The sequence below is a fragment of the Pelecanus crispus genome, chromosome 15 (genome assembly GCF_030463565.1).
Source record: "Pelecanus crispus isolate bPelCri1 chromosome 15, bPelCri1.pri, whole genome shotgun sequence".
NCBI classification, from domain to species: domain Eukaryota; kingdom Metazoa; phylum Chordata; class Aves; order Pelecaniformes; family Pelecanidae; genus Pelecanus; species Pelecanus crispus.
In genome coordinates, this window is record NC_134657.1 from 1,975,754 (window position 1) to 1,990,767 (window position 15,014).

Here is a 15,014-nt window from a genome sequence, read left to right on the forward strand (position 1 = left end):
TGGATTTCCTTACTATTGGTGTTAATTACTCTGGCACAAATAGCAGGTATGTGTTTGCAGCCAACTTAAAGAGTACAAAGCTAGAAAACGTGGTTAGCACAAGGATGCTGTGCAAGGAGGACTGGCGTGATGGAAGCAAGGCGTAATCCGGCATTGCAAGGTGCACGCCCTTATACTTCGGCGCCGAGGAGGAGTTTTTGTTCTGTAAAGTGGGAGCTCGTCAGCTGAAACCACCTGTGCAATTCAGTCTTTAGATAAACCACAAAAGTTATCTCCAGTTGAGATAGGAAGTTATTACTGCTGTATTGGGAAGTACTGGGGAAAACCTATCTGGACCGTGTGCGGAATTTTGCTTTTTTATTTTCCAGAAAGGCTCCCTTGAGCAGGTAGATGAAGGGCTGCTGAGATGATGAGAGCTTGTTAAACAAGCAGGCTAAAAGAGTTGAGCTTGAGGCGGCCGATGAAAGCAATATCTGAGAGGGGTTTGCTTGTGCTCTTCTGTAAGTACACTGGGGGAGCGACCGCAGGAGGGAATAAGTTAAAGACCGTGTTGCCCAGTAGTACTGACTCCAAGATGATCCAAGAAATCCCTCCCTAACAGAGCTGGACAGATAAGGGACGGGACCATGACTTGAGGACCATGGCTCAGGTCCTCCCTGGTTGCTGAATGACTGCGTAGCAAGTTCCACACTAATTTGACCCTCATTAGACGTAGCAGGACTTAACTTTTGAAGGAATTAGTTGAGGAAGGGTTGATGTAACGCAGGGTTTCTGTCAGAAGCCTTGCTGTGGCCGAGGGCACCATTCTGGTCCTGAGTGGGTCCTGTATGTTCTCCACTCCAAATCCTGCACTTATTAGAAGAGAAATAGAGACAAAATGTCTCAGATTTTAATCTCCTGGTATTCTCCCGTGGGACATCACTAGTGTTACTTGAAAATGTTGTCTGTGCAGGCATGTGTTTGACCTTGCAAGGCGAAATTTTTTAGCATATCAAGTCAGAATAGTGAAACCTTTCTGAGAATGACTTTGAATATTGCTAGCTTAGCTTTGGAGGGACAGGAACAAGGATGGAGCATAAAACGGTTTGCCAGCCAGATGATACTTGTTTTGAGCAGTAAAACCCATGTACAAATCAGATGCAGAGTGCTCTGACGATACCCCATTCACTTGAGAATTTTAGTGTTACTTACAGGACGGGGAGTAGCTAAAAGTAATTCAAACTTTGCCAGAGAGATCTCCGGTTGGCACTTCCAAAAGCTTCTGAAGGTCTTGTTGCTTGGAATAATGGATCTGCTTTTCTTCTCGTTGTGTCTGTCTTCCTTTTAGTAATGAGATCCTCCTTTTTTCTTCAGCTCCGGATCTGAGCTACCTCTGCGACGGTGTGGGCAGTATAGAGTGTTTTTGAGAGGTTGGGTTTTTTAACCTAGAGTTTTCTCATCAGAGGTCCTCCTTGTGCTGTAGAAGAGCTTAGCACTACCGTGGTGGTGTTTAATGCTTGATGGAAGAGCGAGCCTGCGCAACGCACCACAGAGCACGCTTTCCTTCCTCCTGCTACGGCAGGAAAGAGCCGGCTTGTGTTTCATGAAATGGAGTTTCTTAGGCACCGGTTGCCAGCGACAGAAATGAAAAGCGATCCGTAAACCAGGAGTTTCCGTCGCTGTAAGTTTTTCCTCGATGGCTTCGGTGATGTTATTAGCAGGAGCAGGGTTCGCGGCTGTGACTCGCACCGGTGGAGGAGTCCTGTCTTCTGCGGTGAAGGCTTCTCCGTGCTGCCCCGTGGAGGTCGTTACTGTCAGTAGGGGCAGGTCGCGCTTCAGCCTCCAGCCCCTTTTCACTCTGCATAAATACAGAATCGGGGTGGCTGTTGACTCCCCCCCCTCCCCGGCCCCGGGGAGACTTCTGCTGTAAGCTGCTAACAGGTTAGAAATAGTCATTATTCAGCAGTTTGCAGTGAAAGAAGAACGGACTTTTGCACTTTTTGGTGTCTTTGGCTATTGAAAAATTGCAAACTCTAGTTATTCTCACCATAAATCCAGCACGTGCCCTTGTTTCATGCAACACTGGTGTATTTCCCCTGCATCTAGACAGCCACACAACTTTTACTAACGCAGGAGCACGGCAGTGTGTTGCTCTACTGGTTTTCTTTCTGCACCCTCACTACCAGACTTTTCTCCCCAGACAGTTGCCTTCTAATTCAGGTCACGCTGTACAGCGTGCCGGTGACAATTCTTCACCCAGATTCACAGGGTTGGATGCAAAAGCATTGCGCTCATCTTAATGGTATCTGGATTTCTGAGATGGGGAGTCATCCGAGGCTTTCCTGGATAAATCATTTGATATGGGAACAGCTTCGGTGTCATACAGTCTTCACCAGAGTGACCATTTTAAGTTCATCGTCATGTCAAGTGTAGAGGCATCACAGCTTCCTTCCATCCTGCTCCATTCTCCGAATGCCAAGGCAGATAAGCCCAGCAAATTCCTTCATTCCTTAGTGGTTACCACTCTTCTTCTCACCGCTTATGATGTAGTTACTCACAGGCTATTTGCATCGATGCACTTCATCAGTCAGCAGTCTTTGATGTGATGTATGATGACCTAATTATTATTATTTTTTTGCTTAACAATTAAATACGTGGCATTTCTTATCCTTCCAGACTTGGTGTAGAAGTGGAGACCAAATCCATGATTTGAGCAAGGGTTTCTGCTTTATCTGCTATCTCTGTATCACTGAAAAAGACCAGAAAGGAAAAATGTTTAATGTTTTAGGAACAGAGTAAACATAAAGTCTTTCTGTAGTATCATATTTCCTGCAGTTAAATCACGGTTTGGGTTTTTTTTTTTCTTTCTCGTTTTTTTTTTAAACTTTTATACTTCCATATAAAACTTTTCTAGATGAGTTTCTGACCCCTGCCTTGGGATTCTGGTAGAAGAGTCCTTGGTACCAGTTCAGTGTCTTTTTTCTTGCTGTTTCTGTAAGAGATTAGTCAAAGCAGGATAGAAAGATGAATGGAATTGTGTGCAGTTAGGGTGCATGTTATATCCTATTCCTTCCTATTGATCTGTAAGCTGTTCCATTGGCTTTCTTTCTGTTTCCTGCTGCTTTCTTGCTTCGTTATTGAAGGGAGGATTCAGACCTATACAGGTAATTTTAACTCCTGGTTCTGCATGGCATAAGTGTCTCTATCACTTGTATCGTTACTCCGTTAGTGAATGCGTTAATGTCTGATGCATATCTTACCGACTGAGTTTCAAGATTGCAAAGACTCCAGAGCAAGGTCTTCCAGTGCCATGAATGCTCCATGCCGTGGATGCTGCCGCCTTTCCCAGCGCGTAAGGGTGGAGAACGGAGCGCGTACCAGCGGGTTGCTTGGTTTCCTGGACCCGGTCCATCTGCGTGGGGCATCACTTCATGCAAACGTGGTAGAAGAGTTTGGTGCCACCCTGGAAGAGGTTGCCACCTTTCCGAAAACGGAGGGCAAGACGAGTCACCCGTCTCAATTTGTGTGAAGGCTAGGCATGAGGCGCCTCTGGCCTTTGTAAAAATCTGGCCTTTTAGCTGTTCTGGAGGTATATTGGAACAGCTGCCTTGATCTTTTATTTCCCTAGCATATTTATAAAGGTGGCTTTTTTGGCAGTCAACCCACCTTATAAAAAATATATTTGGCAAAAATAATTTTTTAAACGTTCGCTCTGCAAGTTGAGCTGTATAATTCAGTAGATGCAAAGTAATAATTACTGGAGTTCAAAGTTTCTTACCTTTTTCTACCTTGTAAAATAGAAGGCTATAGCACGGTCTCGCTGTTTACAGATAAACAGAAATTGTCCTGTGGTTTTCTGAATGCGTGGCAACCCTTTGGAAGTAGTAGTATAATTACAATATTGTAATGCTATTTCAAATTCTTTCCCAGGAAGCCTGACCGGTTCTTTGTTTTCTCTCCTCTCTCCCTTCCCTGCCCTAGTTTTTTCAGAGGCCTCAGATCCAGCCTCCAAGAGCTACCATCCAGAACAGCAGCCCTTCCATCCGTCCTGGTGCGCAAACGCCGACCGCGGTGTATCAAACCAACCAACACATCATGATGGTTAACCATCTGCCCATGCCCTACCCGATGCCTCAGGGCCCCCAGTACTGTATACCGCAGGTAAAAGCGCATTGCCCAGCCACCTAAGGAACGGCAAAGCGACGTTTGCTCCATCTGGTTTTTCTCAAGACCTGCTGCCGAGTTGGGAGGGAGGGGAAATTAAGCTGGTAGTTGCATATTTAGCATCTGTCCTTTTTCTGTGTGAAGTATTTGTTCTGCTGTGCATGGAGGCAGTAAGAATAAATTGCCTTTCTAGTTTTTAAGGTCCCCCTCAAAACCAGTGTGAGACTAAGCTCTTGGAAAATGTTTAGTGCTATAAATGTATCTAAATTGACTTAATAGCTCTACAATTACTCTGAAACCTTGGGCCGCATAAAAACACGATGTGGCTGAAATCAGGGGAGTGTCTCTTTTCTACTTCAGCTTTCGTGTCCTCCCTGTCTCGTCGTTAGATGACATAGCTTACCTCTCTTATTTTTTTGACAGTAGCACTTCTGAATCTGTAATTAATCGGTTTGATAATCAGATCCCTGTTGATTGGGGGGGGCTCGATTACAGGTTCTGTATGCAACAGCGTGAAGTTGCCCAGCTCCTTGTAAACTGATGGTTATTTTTTTCCCCTCCTAGTATCGTCACAGCGGCCCTCCGTATGTCGGGCCCCCGCAGCAGTATCCCGTTCAGCCGCCAGGACCGGGGCCCTTTTATCCAGGACCAGGTCCTGGAGAATTCCCCAATGCCTATGGTAAGTTCTGCTTGGAGATTTCTTAAAAAGTATTTTCTGGGTGTGTTTTTCTGTTGTCAAGCTGAAGATTTATAATAGCGAAATGGATTAGCATTTGTTTGAACTTCAAATAGCTGCTCAATTTGGTTGTGTCGCAGCCCTTATTATTTACTCCTGAAAAATTCACAATAGCGGAGTATTGTTTGTACGAGTGCTTAAGGAAAGGCTGCAACTCGCAGAGCTACCCATAATCACATGTGAACAAGAATAGTGGCTATTTGTTATTCCCTGCTCGATCATTATTATTTATTAAGGTATTGTGAATACATCTGGCAGCCCTGGTTTCCATTGAGCTATGCCCTGAATGTGTTCACAGCAATACAGCAGTTAACATTTCTTATCCTTGTGTTCCTTGTTTGGCATTTAGTGAGGGAAAAGAACAAGCCATGTGGTTTGATTCACCGGTCTTATGCTGCAAAGATCAAGCTAGTCCAGTCAAAGAGTTTGTAACCCATGCACAGGCTGAGATTTGCCCTTTTAATGGGCAACTCCTGGTCTTGCCTTTTCTCAAGCACAAGGGTTGGGAGATTGCCCGGCACCGTTGTGTGTGCTGTGCTTGTTTGGCACACTGTATTCAGTATATTTGATTGACTCCTCCAGGTATTGAGCTTCAAAGCTGCACCTAAAAATTCAGAGGCTGCACGTCCAGTGCTGGGCATCCCTCGTGTCTGCATCTCACTGGTCCTTCACTCCCCCAGGACCTCCGAGCCGCCTCTCACTTGGGTCCCAGTTGGCAGACCCGGGTAACACTGGGTGACTGTCCTTCACTGTCCCGTGACGCCTCTGCTCTTGGCAGTCATCTTTTCCGTAAAAGTAATTGAGTCCTTTCGTAATAGTTTCCAGCGTGTTGCCATGTACAATATATGTCATACTTACATCACAGTCCCCTGTAATGTAAGGTTTTCTGTGGCATCTGTATTTTGATATTTAAACAAATCGGCTCCTGCAAGCTGTATTTGAATGAGACGTAGAATTAGGCATTTCATGGTCGTGTATATCACTTTTTTTTTTTTTTTTTAAAATTTACCTTCCCTTGCTCATTTATGGGGACATTTGACAAATCCACCAGGATGATTGTAGTCATCACCCTCTTGTATGGGTTTGTGGGTTTTTTGGTTGGTTTTTTTTTTTTTGGAAGGACTTTCACCTCTTGATATCAAATTTGAGGTATTTTGTTCAGTCTGATTGCTACCTGCCCACGCGCATTCTGTAATCTGTTGGGGGCAGAGATACTATCAACTTTCCGTGCGGCTTTAGCTGTTGGTATTTCAGAGCGGTAGAAGTGAATGATTACCTTCCAGGCTGAACAATGACAGCCCTGTCCGCTGGCAGAATTGCATGTTTGCTCTTCACAAATACAGATTCCTTTTAAAGGGGAGAAAAGCCCCAGTTGCTTCCCTACTTATCATTTTAAAAGCCCTGGACTCTTTTTTTTTTTTTTTTTTTTTCTTTTTCTTTCTTTTATTTCTTTTATTTATTGGTGTATATAGAGCTAATGGGACTACTTTGAAAGGTTGCCGTGAAGCCTTCAAACCTGGTTATGCAATTTCTGAATAAAAGGAGAGAGAATAATTATAAGGCAGCTAGTTCCTGTTTCCTTATCCTAGAAAAAAAATAGAAAAAATATTGCAATGGCTCTTTAAATCTGGTCTGCTAAATGAGGAAATTACCCCGTACTCCTCATTTTTTCTGCCGTTACAGGTCTGCTTTCTTACTTTCTGCTCGCTTAGTGCCGTTTGTCTGTCTTCACTTCTGTAATTTGGAAAGGGTTCCCTTCCAGTTCCTTCCCACTCCTGAAAGCACCTGGTTTCTCGCACAGAGGCTTGTGATCTTTCGGTCCCAGCTTGTTTTCAGGTTGCTGCGTCTGCGGAGCATCAGTGGGCGAAGCTGGAGCCCTCCGTCACGCCGAGTTTTCCAGGCAGAGGAGGTTTAGCCAAGGAAGAGGATGATTGCAGGTTTGCCTGTACTCGTCCGCCTTTCCCTCCTGTTGCTCCCTTGCTATTTATATAGGGACTGGAAATGTTCAGTCTCTCGCCAGGCACTGCTCACTGCGTTGGGAGACAACTACATTTACAGTGCGGGCGTGGGGAATGCTGCTGGCAGCGGCCTTTCCCATAAACCCCAGGACCTCGTAGCCAGTGTGGCTGCTAGACATCAAAATCATCGCAGTTTGGCAGGCGGTGAAGAAGATGATAAGGGAAAATACTGCCGAAGACAAAACTTGTGAAGATGGACAGCGCTTTTTTTTTTTTTCCCAACTGTCTCAGTCTTGCAATTTATCATTCTCTTTTATAAATCAGCGCGTTTCCATGCTACATTGCGACAGACCTTGAAATGATGAATGGAAAGGAGGGAGAATAAAACTTGGGTGGCGCTGAACTGGAAAGGATCAAAAGGCAGGGTGCAGAGCAAAGAGCATTGCGCTGAAAAACGCACCTGGCTTGTTGCCACAGAAGCTGTGTTTCTTCCCAGAAGTTACCCTTGCTTTTCGGGATTTGCCTTTTTTTTTTTTTTTTTTTTTTTAAAAAGTATTTTTCATAAAGGAAGAGTCCTTCCCTGAGTTACGCTCGCTCTCTGGCAGGGATCACATTACAGGCTATCCGATTAGATCTGGTGTCTAGGAAACTAAAAATCAAGATAATTAATGCATCGCAGGGCTCCCAGGCTTGCTCCTGCCCTCTCATGTTATCCAAACTCCTGTTGTACACCTGGCCAGCTCGGCCAAAGCATTCGTTGGAAGAGTTTGAGGCTCCCTCGCTGTTTTTGAGAAGAGGGGCAGGAAGATTCTCAATTCCCAAGCCATGGGGACGCTGACGGAGGCTTTCCTGCCCTGAGGCCAGATCTGAAGTCACGCTGCCTACCACAAAGCTCAAAATGAAAGTTTATTGAGTCATTTAGGCCACCTTAATTGCAGCACCCGAGAGTGAATATAGCAGGCTGAGCTCTTAGCAGCTTGATGGCGGTGCTGTGCAATGCTCATCGCTTTCAGCTACCTGCCTGCTCTTTCAGCAGAGAGAGGTCCTGGTTCTGAGCATGCAGACAGGGAGCCCGCTCCGAGCTTTTGCTTTCCAGTTCTCGGTTTGAGGAATGCAAATCAGATTGTGTCGGGCTGGCTTCGTTTGATTTCTTGGATTTCACCGTTTCCTTGAGATAGTAATAACCACCTGTTTCGGTTACGGACACGCAATACAGATTTTCGTTCCCATGTAAAGGTTAGTTCAGTTGAAGAATAAATCGGATTGCTCCGGATGCAAGTGCAAGCAGACAGTCCATCGAGCATCCATGCTTAGAAGAAAAAAACAAAAGGCAGCACCATCTTACAAGTTTGCCTGCTATCTGATCCACCGAGAGAAGACAGCTCTACTGTGCCACCTTTGTTGATGTCTGGCACGTCTTTTAAGCACTCAGTCATTTTGAGCCAGTCTTATTCCATGAAGAAAGACATAATGAAACTATATTGGATATTATGAATGTAATCAACAGTGCGGCGTCATTTTGCAATAACAACTGTGGATGTGCTTTTTTTGTGTTGCAGCATGAGAAGAACATTGCTTGTAATTAAATTTTCTGGCTATGCTTCAAAACAGGTTGCAGTTGACCTTGCAAATTCTTTGTAATGGCTTGACTGAACTTCTCTACAAGGGCAAAAAAACCCCAATCAACAAACCCACCTGTGTGTCAGTCAAAGGAGTCCAAGGATGGGCCGCTTTTCTTTCCATGCCTTGGTGATTTGAGCAGCCTCTCAGAAATGGATGCATGTGATCGGGTGTTTTTTTCTGTTCATGGAGGGGAAAAAAAAATGAAGTAGTGACTTAATTGTTTGGCTTGATGGAGTAGCAGCTTCTGTTTTAGTGGAAGTGGGGAAGAGCAAAGCACAGAGCAGTGACCAGCTGGATGTTAGAAGTTCTGGTTTTTGAAGGGAGGGAGGAGCAGGTGGCCAGTTCTACCTCTTGCACTTGGTTTTGTTTCATAAACAAACAAACTGAATTTTTCCCTCTTGTTTCTGTCTTGTTGTCCTTCCCCAGGAACACCTTTCTACCCAAGTCAGCCAGTGTATCAGTCAGCACCCATCATAGTGCCTACACAGCAGCAGCAGCCTCCACCAGCGAAAAGAGAGAAAAAAACGGTAAGTGATCATCATTAACTGATACACCCCTTCTGAGAATTGTCCTGGTTCTAAGGTTGAAGGAAATTAATAATGATCTTAAGCTTAAAACTGAGCTTTATCTTCACAGGGAGGCTGTGTCTTACCTTTTATCCCTAAGTGTAATTAAACATTGCACAATGCTGTGATATTTGTCTTATTTTCAATTTTCTGTGGGGACTTTCTCCTCTGAGTTTGTGACATCTCAGCCAGTCAAAAAGGAAAATATTTTTGCCAGTTTTATAACGAACATAAAGCAGCATCGTTTCCCCAGGCCTGGGATCTTCAGCTGCCTGCGCTGCTGCTTAGAGTTTCACCAAAGAGCCAGGTGGGAATAAACAAACTCCGATCAGTTTGGGAGAATGTTGGGAAATGCTTCAAACTGACAAAAAAAGAAATTGTTCAATATTATGCCTTGGAAAAGGTAGAAAAACAGTAAGTTGTGGACACGTGTGCAGGTTTGAAAGAACGTGATGGCATTATCAAAGTGGGTAGAGGTTTGGAGACCACATTTCCTCTCTTCCTAATTCACTGGTGAAAATTTGAGAGAGGCAGCGTAATGGAATTTAAACCTGTTTGTAGGTGGATGATGCTAGGGAATAGTAAAGGCACACAAAGTGAATGTAATGTTTAAACAGAAGAAGTTAGGCGTGGACTTGAACTTGCAAATGAATCGTTTCTAAATGATTGCGCTATGTATGTTAGAGTGGTTTGAAAACATTAAAAGAACTGTTTCCTGGGAAAAAAAAAATACGGGACTTCTGCATGTCTCAAAATGCAGAATACTTGTATCTTTTGATTTTTGAAGATGTTCTGAGATGACACTTGATCTGGGAAACTGGAAGAGCTGAACAATGTGTTAGCTGGGCTTGCAAGAAAGACCGTTTTTGTAGCTGCTGTCAGCAAAGGGTGATGCAGCTCCCCTTTTGCCACCTCTTCACCATCCTCTCCAGTCCTGAGGAGTCTCTTTTCAGCATCCAAAACATAACGTGGCCAGGTCATTGATGCCATTTGAAATGCAAAGATGTTCAGAAACACTCGACTGTGGTTAAGACAGTTTCATGCCAACGAAGCTAAGTTCTTTGAAGCGGAAAAGCAAAAGGTTTTTTAAATGCCTGAGATGCTTTTCTCTGGATGTACTATTTCAATTTGCTAATCTGTGTCACAACTGAAGAAATGAGAGAAATTAAAGAAAAATGAAACGTATATATGTACGCATGCCTGCATGCACCATTAGTTGAGTATTCGAGTACTACAAGCCTGCAGGCAGGGAAAGCGTGTTTTAATGCTATTGACTGCTTGTCAGGAGGAGGAGAGGGTAGGAGTTCATGCCAACTCTTCAAGTCCTTGTTGCTGTGGTTAATTAAACATTTTAGCAGAAAAACTCCATCAAAACCAAGAGAAGACCACATCTTGTCAACATCCTAAGTACCGCGTATATATTCATTTGTCTTCGTAACGCAAATCGTCAAGAAGACGTCACACGATACTGAAGTTGATAAATCACAAACCCCTTCTGCAGCCAACAACTTTACATGTTGCTGACTGAAAAAAGCACGGCGGTTTCCAGTGACACCCCTGCCCTCGGAAGGATTTTGTCTCTGGGTTTGCTTGCGGTTGTGCATTGTGCTCAGCACAATGGGGGCTTCTGCATGCAATTTACGGAGCGAATTCAAGCAAGAGTTCTTGGGAAGGTGGACAGACAAACCAATAGTGCTATCTTCAGGTTTATGGAAATCTTCAGTTCTTATGTTGAAGATTAAATACTCTGCTCCAAACTAACCCAGGCAGCTTGACTGTTCCCCATATTAGATAGCGTTCCCCAGATAGATTGGCTCAAGTGTCAGTTGAGGATTCAAATGAGTGTGTCCTTGAGTGGTTTATTTTGGAAAAGTATTTTTCCTTCCCACTTTGGGGCTGTGAAGAGACTCCAAAAACATACTGGTTTCCTAAATGCCGATGGGTTTCATAGGACTTCAGTTTGTTCTTCTTGTGGTTTCCCTTTCCTCAGCTCAGTATTTTCTGTTTGATTCCCTCTGTTTTGTTGGTATGACTTTCTCAATGTGGAAGGAAAAACCAAAAAGACCTGATTTGCTTTCCGCCTTTACCAGCAGCTGGGTTGGCAAGGTCACTGAATTTCATATCAGGGTAAAACATGGCCTTTTTTTTTATTATTGCACTTTACACTAACTGGCAAGCGTAGCTTGCTTCTGTAGCTAAACTCTCTGCTAAATTTTCTAAGTTGCAGTAAACTTATTTTCCAGAAGTAGAGACCATGTTCTGAATTACAGGGTCACACACCAGGGCTGCACGTATTTTGACCTAACTGGTGTGGTTGATGAGTGTTTTGATTAAATTAGGCTTCGAGATTAAAGGATGACATACCATGCATTTCAGGTTATTGAAACAAAACGCGTTTTAGCGTTCCTGCAGAGCATCAGCTCAACCCAGAGCATCTCCTGCCGAGTGCAGCGGAATTCTGTCCTGTCCGTGCTCTCCTCTCCATAAACCCCAAGGACAGCGTGTAACAGGAAGACTTGTTTGAATTATTTCTTTGTTCAATACCGTAGATCCGAATCCGGGATCCAAACCAGGGGGGCAAAGATATAACAGAAGAAATAATGTCTGGAGGGGGCAGCAGGAACCCAACGCCTCCCATCGTGAGACCCACCTCCACGCCTACTCCACCCCAGGTAACAAAGTGGCCGCGTAGCCTTCTCCCCGTGGTGTCTGCCTTGCTTTGCTGTTTGTTAGAGCCAATTCCTGTATCTTCCATCCACACCACCGGTAGCCTCAGACACCTGGATGGTCCTAAGCTGTCCATGTTCTTCCAGGGTTTTTTTTTTTTTTTCCTCTCTCCAAATTTGGTCATTTTAACCAGCCTGTAGCTTGGAAAATGTGGAGCTGCAGTGCTGCTACAAGTTTCCCATCCCTGTTTTTGTATCAGCAGTAGTTTTTAGAGCTGGTAAAGACTTCTGGTGTTAAAGGAGGAGCTAATATATTTGTGAGAAATGTGATGTTTCCATTAGCGTCTTACGCACCTGAGGAAAGTCTGTATCATGCATATGATCGATTATATATCTTCAGTTGCATCACTGTCCATACTGTCCATCTTTCTGCTTTAGTAGTGTTGTTTTAGAGTAACCAGAATGACTGTAGCTCAGGAATTTTATCACAGAGCTTCCAGATTTGGTGTCTGCATGTTCAGCCTTAAAAATGCATTTTTCTGACATAGGAAAAAGCATAAATATCCTAAATTGACATTTTCCATAGCTCATAAATATCTTCAAAAAATCCTTGAGTTTCTGACCCCTTCTAAGCCTCTGTATCCTGCTTCATCTGAGAAGTCCACATGTAGTGTCTAGAAATTAAAGTGATTGGAAATCCAGGTCCGTTCTAGTCCTTTTTGACCCAGGCCCAAAAGAACACTCTCAGACTTGCAGACCTGACGTGAACTAAGTCCACCATGACGCAAACCGATGGGGCTGGAAGTGGCGGCGTTAGCTAATTGGAAGATGTTTTCTCTCCTCTGACCAACTCTTCCCCGCCTGCAGCAGGAGGAGGCGATGCCTCCTTGATCTTGGAAGATGTTTTCTCTCCTCTGACCAACTCTTCCCCGCCTGCAGCAGGAGGAGGCGATGCCTCCTTGATCTCCCCGCGGCACTGAAGATGGCGAGGAGGCGCGTGGCAGCTGCCGGCTTGGTGTGGCCGCTGTTTGCTTCGTGCGTCGTCTTGGTTCTCCCCCTCTTTTGGGAGAGGTGGTGCTAAGCCACAGGCTGCTACACTGAAAAGTGTTTGAACAATTGGAGAAGAAGAAACTCGATGGTTTGGCACAAGCCTTGGAAGTTGGCCATGTTTTATTGGAGGTTGGCCACTGCTCGGGGGCCTGATAAGACCATAATAAATATCAGGAGGTTCTCCGAGTGATAGGTGGGCTTTAGATCGGAGCCTCGCTGAGGCTGGCGTGCAGTTTCTTCTTCTGAGTTCTTCCCTGTGTAACATCAGAGACGAGTTTTTCCTAGCTTTTAGGTGAAGCAGCCTTTCCTGAGCTGAAACCTTACTTTCCCCTCTGCATCTGGGTAGTTTTTTCTGCCGGCTGTCCTGTGCTGAGGCAGAAGCACAAGCTTGCCTTGGGACACCCGTTGTGCTGGAGATTTAGGGAGCTTTAGGTTACAGCTGAGCCAGTAAAAGTGTGACTGGGATCACCGAGATGAAATCACAGCCTGGCCCGCAGATCTCCCCTCCGCTGAGACCAACGGGGTAGTTACGGCTTTTGGCCGTTCCGCTGATCCAGTCCAGCGCTCTTGTCACGTAAAGGCATCGCCGTTCGCTTCGGTCGCCTGCTTCCTCCTCCTGGTCTTCATCATGGGCAAGCAGCAGCAAGGCACCATGCTCGAGCAGTTCCTGCCTAGCTCTGTTTCTGCAACAAGGTCTGCAGTGCTTGACTGGAAAAAGCTGTTTTTCTGCCAGAGAGTGGTCTGATGATTAGCGACTGCAGCTGGAAGGGGAGAAAAGCCGAGAGCTGGCTACGTATAGAATCAATTAAACTTCTTTCCGAGTGTTTTCCATGATAGAAGATACTAGCAACGTAAAACGCTGGAGCGTTGGTGAGATCATCTTCCCGTTACTTCATGCTAAATGACTTTCCCCATTAGAATTGGGGAAGCGTTGAAAACAGCCAGAGTTTCAGATTGTGTTTATGCGTGGTGTGCGGCTAATCCAGGCACTTACTGGATCATTTTTGCATTCTGAAATCTATTTTAAGATACTACAATTAAGTCAAACGGGACGAAATAAATGTTTTTCAAGAGGAGGTTAATAAGCATGAATTTTTATCAGCTGTAATTTATATGCAGAGCACAGCAGCGATGTCCAATCATGTACTCTAAGTAAGGTATGCAAATACTTCATTGTTTAATATCCAGGCTTCGTTTTGATTAGGTACTTGGAACCACTTTTGTTAATCACAGAAGAGCTCTGAAATAGAGCTCACCAGAAAAAGTTCATTAGTGTAACATAACTGAAAATTTAAGCCTGCTTAAGCCAGGAAATTCAAAGTTATTGTCCCAACAGCATCTCTAATTCATTTCTTTGGAGCAAGTGTACTATCTTGGATGAAATTAGATGATGCCTTAATAACTGTGCTCAGTGGCTGAATTCCAGTAGTGGTGGATGTTATAATTTTGAACAGTCTAAAATCAGTAAACTGTAAATATTCAGCCATAACTTTGCTTGAAATGTACTAGAGCTTTTTTTGCATTCCCTTTCCCAGCTGATAAAAGCTGTGAACAGTCGGTTCATGTGGAAATGTCTGCCCATGCAAATGCTCACGGTTTAGGACAGCTCCTGGAATAGGTGCACGGGGAGCGTCGCGGCTGGTGTCTTGTGCCAGCACCCCGTTGAGTCAAGCCCTGCGCGTTGCGTGGGCGTTGGTGAGATTTCATCTGGTTGAACGCTCAAGATGCGAACACGCAATCTCCGGCCTTGACGAAGCATCATCTAATCAAAGCGACTCCCAGTCCAATGATATTTTAAAAGTATGCTAAATTCTAGTAGCGCTGCTTTTGTATTGACTGCCAGTATCTGATTCTCTAACCTTGTTATTTAGACAGCACAACCACAGAGGGAGAAACTTGCTCCAGAAGTGCGTAGAAACCACTGCTGTAGACCAGTCGCTGTCACAAACCCTACATTTTTTTTTATAATTTTATAAGGCCTCTTGTGTCACCCGTTTCGAAATTTTCTTTTTTTGGATTTTTCTTTTTTAACCGACCCAAATAAAATAGAAAACTTTGATAACACAAGCCTGAAGCACCCTCTTCTCTCAATAGATTAAGTGCTTAACATCAAAAAAATACTGGACTTGTCCAAAAGATGAACATTGCTGCCAAGGTTCGAGCTGCCTGCTTGTAGCCGCTTCCATGCTTTTCATATCAGCATCGCTGACCAAAACATGCTTTAGATGGAGTCTTCCCAGCACCTCCGCAGTGGTTGTTTAATTGCTAAAAT

The 15,014-nt window shown here is 44.4% G+C and overlaps 1 protein-coding gene across 10 annotated transcripts in view; it reads left to right on the plus strand.

The window, feature by feature from the left end:
- Positions 1-15,014, plus strand: part of EIF4G3 (eukaryotic translation initiation factor 4 gamma 3) — a 100,697-nt gene that overhangs the window by 28,665 nt on the left and 57,018 nt on the right. For 6 of the 10 annotated variants that reach the window (XM_075721627.1, XM_075721628.1, XM_075721630.1 and 3 more), the window contains 4 exons: positions 3,961-4,140; positions 4,708-4,822; positions 8,887-8,987; positions 11,576-11,698. In XM_075721627.1, coding sequence (XP_075577742.1) covers positions 3,961-4,140; positions 4,708-4,822; positions 8,887-8,987; positions 11,576-11,698 — 519 coding nt within the window. Of the gene's footprint in view, positions 1-3,122; positions 3,144-3,960; positions 4,141-4,707; positions 4,823-8,886; positions 8,988-11,575; positions 11,699-15,014 lie in introns of all 10 variants that reach the window. The other 4 variants (XM_075721634.1, XM_075721635.1, XM_075721636.1 and 1 more) reach the window with 1 other exon arrangement.